The 7,327-nt window shown below is 47.0% G+C and overlaps 1 protein-coding gene across 1 annotated transcript in view; it reads right to left on the bottom strand.

The window, feature by feature from the left end:
- Window positions 1-5,802: 5,802 nt before the first annotated feature.
- CD8B (CD8b molecule) overlaps window positions 5,803-7,327 on the bottom strand; it is an 18,075-nt gene continuing 16,550 nt past the window's right edge. Inside the window, exons 5-6 of the mRNA XM_003799231.1 lie at window positions 6,413-6,449; window positions 5,803-5,926 (exon numbers count right to left, since the gene is read on the bottom strand). Coding sequence (XP_003799279.1) covers window positions 5,803-5,926; window positions 6,413-6,449 — 161 coding nt within the window. The remainder of the gene's footprint in view (window positions 5,927-6,412; window positions 6,450-7,327) is intronic.

Raw genomic sequence — 7,327 nt, 5'->3', positions numbered from 1 at the left:
AGAGCTGCTGACTCTTCTCTTAGCTGAACACAAATTTTATAGTGTGAGTTCTGCCTTGTGTCGGCATCACCCAGATTGCACTCTGTTCACTTGGGTACTGCCAGTCCATGCCTGGCACTATGGTGGAGCTAGTGAGGCACTGAGGCCTCCCACTCTGGGAGTCCCGCAAGTGCTGGTCCTGGCTCTGTGTCCCTCCCCCACGATGAAAGCTTTGCCTGGAACACAGGTGCACGTTGACATCTGAGCTGTTGAGCTTGTGTCGTCTAAGGGCTTGTCCACCGTAGCAGGGCAAATACTCCAAGGAGGGATCACAGCTTTAAGGAGCACAGGAAGGTGGGGGACAGGAGAGGCACTCCTGGGGATGGAGGGGTAGCCAAAGGAGGGTTAGGCTCTCTAGTGTCAGGTGTAGAGCCAGCCACTTGTGGGAGCCTGAGGACCTCCTACTCTACTAGGTGGAGCCTTTCTCTTTGCTCATTTATTCATTTAGATTCTGGCCTCCATTCTGGCCGCAAGGCCTAGGAATGCCAGTCATTTGTACAGGTGGCAGTACAGGTGGCAGGAAAGAGCCAGGGGGCTTCCATAGGCCTTGGCCCCCAGCTGGTAGAGAGAGAATCAGGGCCTACAAGTCATAAACAAGACTGAGCCTCAGGGGCCTGGCTGTGCCTGTCCTGGCCATGTTGCATCCCCACTCTCTGCACAGGGCCAGCTGGGCAAACAGAACGTGCCCCTAAATAGATATATCTGAACTGGTATCAAGAAGCCTAAGGCCTGGTGATGCCTGTGGCTCAGTGGGCAGGGCGCCAGCAGGCAGGGCGCCAGCAGGCAGGGCACCAGCCCCATATACTGAGAGTAGCAGGTCAAACCTGGCCCTGGCCAAACTGCAACAAAAAAATAGCTGGTGTTGTGGCGGGTGCCTGTAGTCCTAGCTACGCGGGAGGCTGAGGCAAGAGAATCACCTAAGCCCAAGAGTTAGAGGTTGCTGTAAGCTGTGTGATGCCACAGCACTACTGTGGACGATAAAGTGAAAAAAAAAAAAAGAAGAAGAAGCGTAAGACCTGCGTGCAGTGCCTATAATCCCAACATTATGGGAGGCAGAGACAGGTAGATTGCATGAGGCAAGAGTTCGAGACCAGCTTGAGCAATATAGCAATGCCATCTATAAAAAAATAAAAAATAGAAAAATGAGCCAGGCGTCATGGTGCGGGCACCTGTAGTCCCACCTACTTGGGAGGCTGAGGCAGGAGGATTGCTTGGGCCCAGGAATTTGAGGCTATAGTGAGCTATGACCCAAGCTACCTACATTCTAGTCTGGGCGACAGAATGAGACCTTCTCTCCAAACAACAGCAACAACAAAAGAAAAAACCCCAGAAGCATAAGGAAGAGAACTAAATGCAAAAGAGAGGAGTGGGGAGATTAGTTCAGTCATACCTGAAACGAGGGATGGGATGGTCTACATCTGGTCTACAACTAAAAATGTATGAAAAGAAAAGGAGATGGTTCCCCTTCAAATTTAGAAGTCTAAGCTAAGCTCTAAAATGGGAACTCATTTGGTTTATGCTGAATTAAGTAAATAAATAAATAAAAATAAAACGGGTACTCGAATGAGAAAGGTTCTAACTTAGTGGGAAAAAATACCACCGGGACAGCCAACAGTACCAGGCAGGCATCCAAGTATCTCTGCTTTCAGCTTGGCAAGAATCACATGTGTCATGCATATTCTGTGACTCTCAAACCCTCTCAGAGCCGGGGAATATGGTTTTTTGATGCACTGAGCTATGTAGCTGTGAGGACTCCAGGAACCAGTGACTCACCAGGAGTGTCAGTGACGCATCAAAGGAGGTTTCCCAAGAAGTGACAGAGGAAATCTCCTTTGTCCTCCACAACCTGGGAAGACCTCTGAAGACAGGGCTCTTTCTGTCTTTCCCTTTGACTGGGTGGTAGATTCAGATCAGCTTGGCAGCCTGAGTGGGCTGGGGATGACTTTCTGAAAACAAGTTGCCCACTTCCTACAGGTAAGAGACACAAGCTGTGGGGCGGGGGCGGGGATGAGTAAGGATGAAAGGAAGGGGTGGTGTGGGAGCCCCCTTTCTCTTTTGAACAGGGCTTGTGGGTGCCACACCTGCAAGCTGCTTCCCTCTGAGAGGAAGGGGGAGGACAGTGCTGCTCCTAGACTTTTTACCCAGGGCATTAAGGCCCATGCCCGACAGAGAGGGGAAGAGGCAGAGGCTCCCCTTTCAGAGAGAACCTAGGCTCATAGAGCTTATGTAGCTCACTCAAGTTCCTCCAGCTAATAAAGAGTTGGGCCAAGTTACGCGGCCCCCGCAGGCATACCTCACAATGTGGTATGGATTTTTTAAATCACAACTTATGAACAAATCTCTCATGTGTGGATATTTTTATTGATTTCAATTTTTTTTTTTTTTTTACTGTAACAATGACCAGAGCCCCTTTGAAAAGAAGTTACTTGGTTTTTTTTTTTAAACTTTAGGTTTTTTCCCCTGTCAACGTGACGACGTGATTATTGCAAAATTTCACATAATACAGAACTGTGCAAAGCAGAAATGGAAATTCCCCACAGAAACAGCTTGGAATATATCTTTACAGACCCTTTTCTATGTATGTGACACAAATATACCCAGAGGCCTTAATATATCGTTAGACAAAAGGAGATCAAATTTGCAGAATATGAAAAGATTCAATTTTTTATATTCTATTTTATGTATTATATTCTAAAGATTTCAATTTTTAAAAGAAATATGTGCAGAAGAAAGAATAAGACACTTTCAAACACCAATTTTATATGTTCCGGCAGTGTTCTGTTCTTTACTAAGCTATAATCTATACCTATGCCCATAGCTATTAACACATCACGAGTGTGCAAATTGATGACTTTTTACAAATGAAACACCCATATTCCCTGGCAGAGAAGTGGAACTTGCTGATTCTCAAACCTCATGTTCCCTTTTAATGATCCCCCTTGCACCAAGGATAACCATGTCCTGACTTACAACAACATATGTTTGTTTCGCCTATTTTCAACTGCGCTTGAATGTTAACAGTGACCAACTATGGCACCATGTAGTATATGAAAATGAGATACATCTGTTTTTAGAATTTCTTCACCTAGAGTGGCCTTCATTCCATGTCAGCATACATGGCCCTAGCTCATTCCTTAACAGCTGCATGAACTTCCTTATAAGGCTGTGGTGGGATTTATCTGACTGGTCCCTTTTGATGGGTATTTGGATAGTTTCCATTTTTTGGCTAAGGAACAACTTGAAGTGTGTTTCTTTGTACGCATCACTTTCCGATGTGTTTCTTTAAGATAAATGTCTACAAGCCTTGGCATGGTGTCTCACGCCCATAATCTTAGCACTTTGGGAGGCCAAAGGGGGTGGACTGCTGGAGCTCATGAGTTCGAGACCAGCCTGAGCAAAACCAAGACCCTATTTCTACTAAAAATAGAAAAACTTGAGCCCAAAGAGTTGGAAGTTGCTGTGAGCTGTGACACTACCAGCACTCTACCCAGGGCAACAGCTTGAGACTCTGTCTCAAAAAAAAAACAAAAAAGATAAATGCCTACAAGTAGAATTGCTACCCAAAAGATAGCTAGATTAAATGTGGGGGGCATATTTTGCCAGAATTGCCCTACAGAATGTAGTGACAGCTCAGTTCCTTCTTCAAAACCAAAGGCAGGTGCTGGGTGCAGACCTCCTCACCGCAGGCCCTGCTGCTGACAGCCCAGCCTGCTCCGGCTCCCTGGGCGGCCAGAGCTGCACCAGCTGCACGGAAAACAGACAGAGGAGCACATACCACACCTGCCCCCAGCCTAGCCCCAAGCAAACTTGCAAACAAGTAAATGCAATCACAAGAGACATGTCATGTATCAGAGCCTGAAGTGGAACCAGGGGCCTTGAGCCTGTTCTCACTTCCGCTATGGACTGGGTTTGAGCCTTCAGGGAGGGCAGGCTGCATGAGGTTGGGCCTCAGTCCCTCTTCAGTGACATTAGATGGCTTGGACGGGGGCCCACCTAAAAAATGAATGTTAGGGGAGTCCAGCCCAGCCCATTCAGGCTCTTTTCACCCCTCCCTTCAGCCTTGGAAGGCAGCCTGCCCAGGTTTTCAGAGCTGATGGGCAGAAACTTTTGCTTCTCTTGAACACCTTCTGCATCTAAGCCTTCCTAACTCCCACCCACCACACCTGGTTCTGCTGTGGCTGCATGCCAGATGCCAGGAGGTGGCCACATTGCCCCCTCCCGCGAGTTATCTTTGCTGTTTTCTGCAACGTATTTTATGTTTGGTGGCTGCCAGAGGCCTCTGAGCATAACTTGGTTTGTCAGTGCCCTTCTTTGAGCTGGCCAGGAAAATCAGGTAGGACTGGATTCTCCTTTAACCTGGACCAGCTATCAATGCAGCCCAGGCTGTCTTTTTTGGCTCAGTAGCTCCCAGGCAGCTAAAGCCTGGGTAGGAGGGCTATTAATAAAAGACCAGGGGGTGCGAGGGCTCTCATCTGTACTCTCAGCACTCTGAGAGGCTGACATGAGAGGACCGCTTGAGCTCAGGAATTCAAAACCAGCCTGAGCAACATAGTGAGACCCTCGTCTCTACTAAAAATAGAAAAATTATCCAGGCATTGAGGCAGATGCCTGTAGTCCCAGCTGCCTGGGAAGCAGAGGCAGGAGGATCACTTGAGCCCAAGAGTTTGAGGTTTCTGTGAGCTACACTGATGCCAGAGCACTTTAGCTTGGGCAACAGAGTGAGACTCCGTCTCAAAGCAAAAAAACAAAAAAAGACCCAGGGACTTTTTCAAAGTCCCACTCCAGTTCAGCACTTTCTCCTTCCGATTCCCTTCTCTGTCAAGGCTAAAAGGGTTTTAAACAAAATGAGTGGACACATGGCAGAGATCCTGATGCCTTTCCTCTTCTCTTCAGTGCAAGCCTGACTTAAGGTCAGGAGTCCCTGGGGTTTAACCCTCCAGAGTGTCCATGAAGGCAGCTTGGGAGTGGGCTGGGAGGAGGCCGTCCTCGGGGTACCTGCAGCCTGACTCTGGGTGCCCTGGGGGCTTCCCAACCTTGATAGCTTCTCAGCGCCTACAGTGTCGGCTATAGCATGTTGTGGGGGCAAAATGAGGCCTTACAGATTTTATCCTTGTTATTTCTTTTGTACTGAGCATCACTGACTTTGTTGTAGATGAACTTTTGCAATTTTATGTCACAGGAGCCATTTTCATCTTTAACCCAGGACTTTATTTATGGAACCAAGAAATTTTCATAAAAAGAACAGAAAGTAAGAGAACCATGCAAGCCATGGGAGAGCAGAAGGGAGAGTTGAGAAATGTCCTAATAGGAAACAAAGTGAATTCCTCAGAGACGGTCACGGTTGCTGCGAGCTGGGCAGCCCCTCTCAGGAAGACTCATTTCTAACCCGGGTCTGGTTTCTCTGTGAGGAAAGTCAGCTTCACCCAGGAAGACCAAGAAGGGGCCATCCCAGCACCATCCTGGGACCCAACGTCACTGCCTTACTAAGGCAAAACAACTCAAAGATACCAAAGGTCTCAGCTCAGCCCAGGAGCTGGAAGTGGCGTCACGGCAGCATTTCCTGCTTGGTCTTCCAGCATATTCCATTAAGGACGCTGGGGGCTCTGAGGCCTTCTCTAGAAGATTCCCATGACCCATTACCAAGTTGCTCCCACAGATGTGGCCCACAGGAAGGACTTGCAGTAGTTAAAAGCAGGCAGCTCCAGCAGCCAGTGAAATCTCCACAGCTAAATGTGTCCCCTCTCTCATTTTTCCAGATCCTGCTCATTGCTGACCAATGTCTTTCTGAAGCAGGACACCAAAACTGTATTCTCCATTCATTTGTAAAACCTGAAAACAACAGCAAGTTGTGAAACCACTTATCTTCAGGCAAGTTATATTGAATTTCCTGCAACAGAGGCAAATGGCAAAATGAGGGTGCCAGGCTCTACTCCAAGCAGGCTGGGGCCAAATGTCGTGTGTCAGTAGGTCTTTAGGGCCCATTTTAGTAATTTTTTTAAAAAAATGTAAAAGCTAAAAAACACAAAAACAAACAAACAAAAAACCTAAAAGCACAGCCCCCCCCACCCCCCGTTTTAGAATAGTGTTACTTCCTGCAGTACCTCCAAGATAAGCTATTCACAGATGTACGTTAAGTGTCCAGAAGACATTGGCCTGCTGGTAAGATGATTTTCTAAGGGGAGTTAGAGGCTGGGGAATATCTACCTTAGAGTGCAACTCAAATTTGGACAGCTGATTCAGGAGGCATAGGGACTATTTCATCTACACCTGGATCATGACAGCAAAGCCAGAGGTGGTTTGCAAACATTTTCTTAGCCACAAACTTTTGTTCAAATGACATCTTACAGGTAATCGTAAACACACACATACTTGCTGTTTCAAGAAGCGAAGCCGGGCTCGCCTCTGTCGGCCTGGAGGGAAAAGCAAGAGCTGGTCAATGTAGGCTGCAGGCCACTGAGACTGGGCAGGAGGGTGACAGGGGCAGTGAACACCTCTGTCCACCGTCCTGGTGCTAGCCTCTTTCCCAAACACCTCAACACTATCTGAAACCTGCGAGTTGCATATTACTCCTAAGATCTCTATTTTATATACGGGGAAACTGAGGCACAGAATGAGTGAATTGCTGAGTCGCATCCCCAAAGTCATACAGCCCGTAAATGGTATAGCCAGAATTCAAATCCAGTTAATTAAATCCAGGGTCTCTATCCTTAAACATGCTGTCTTGCCCTTCACAGCAGGTCAGAAATGTGAGGTCCTGTAGGCAGACCATCTCAGGCTAGGGTACACGCACTCGGGGCATGAGCGAGATTTCTCATCCAAAGGTAGGAAGGAACAAAAGCATGTCTGGTTACATTTTTGTTTCATCCTTTATTACCTTTTTATTTTTGAAGCACATTTAGTAACACACATAATATATTAAATATAGCTAACTGCATTTAGTGCTTACAATTTTTAAATTTTTTACTGATGAGGTTCTTGATCAAAAGAGTTTACAAACCATAGACCTCAATGGATTCTGAGAACAGGGTACACAGATCCCTTTGTGCATGGCAACTGTGTGTAAAAGTGTGCTCCTGGCTTATTTCTCTGGGTCCATAATTGTCATCATATATGCAAAGGGGTCTGTGACTTGCAAAAGTTAAGAGCCACTGATCTAGGCTCGGTGCCTGTAGCTCAAGTGGCTAAGGCACCAGTCACATACACTGGAGCTGGTGGGTTCAAATCCAGCCCAGGCCTGCCAAAAACAACAATGACAATTACAACCAAAAAGAATAAAACATAGCCGTGC

This window comes from Otolemur garnettii, unplaced genomic scaffold (genome assembly GCF_000181295.1).
Source record: "Otolemur garnettii isolate 467f Iridium unplaced genomic scaffold, OtoGar3 scaffold00147, whole genome shotgun sequence".
In the NCBI taxonomy this organism is placed as follows: Eukaryota; Metazoa; Chordata; class Mammalia; order Primates; family Galagidae; genus Otolemur; species Otolemur garnettii.
The sequence above is the reverse complement of the archived record's forward strand: the minus strand, read 5'-3'. Positions and strand labels throughout refer to the sequence as shown.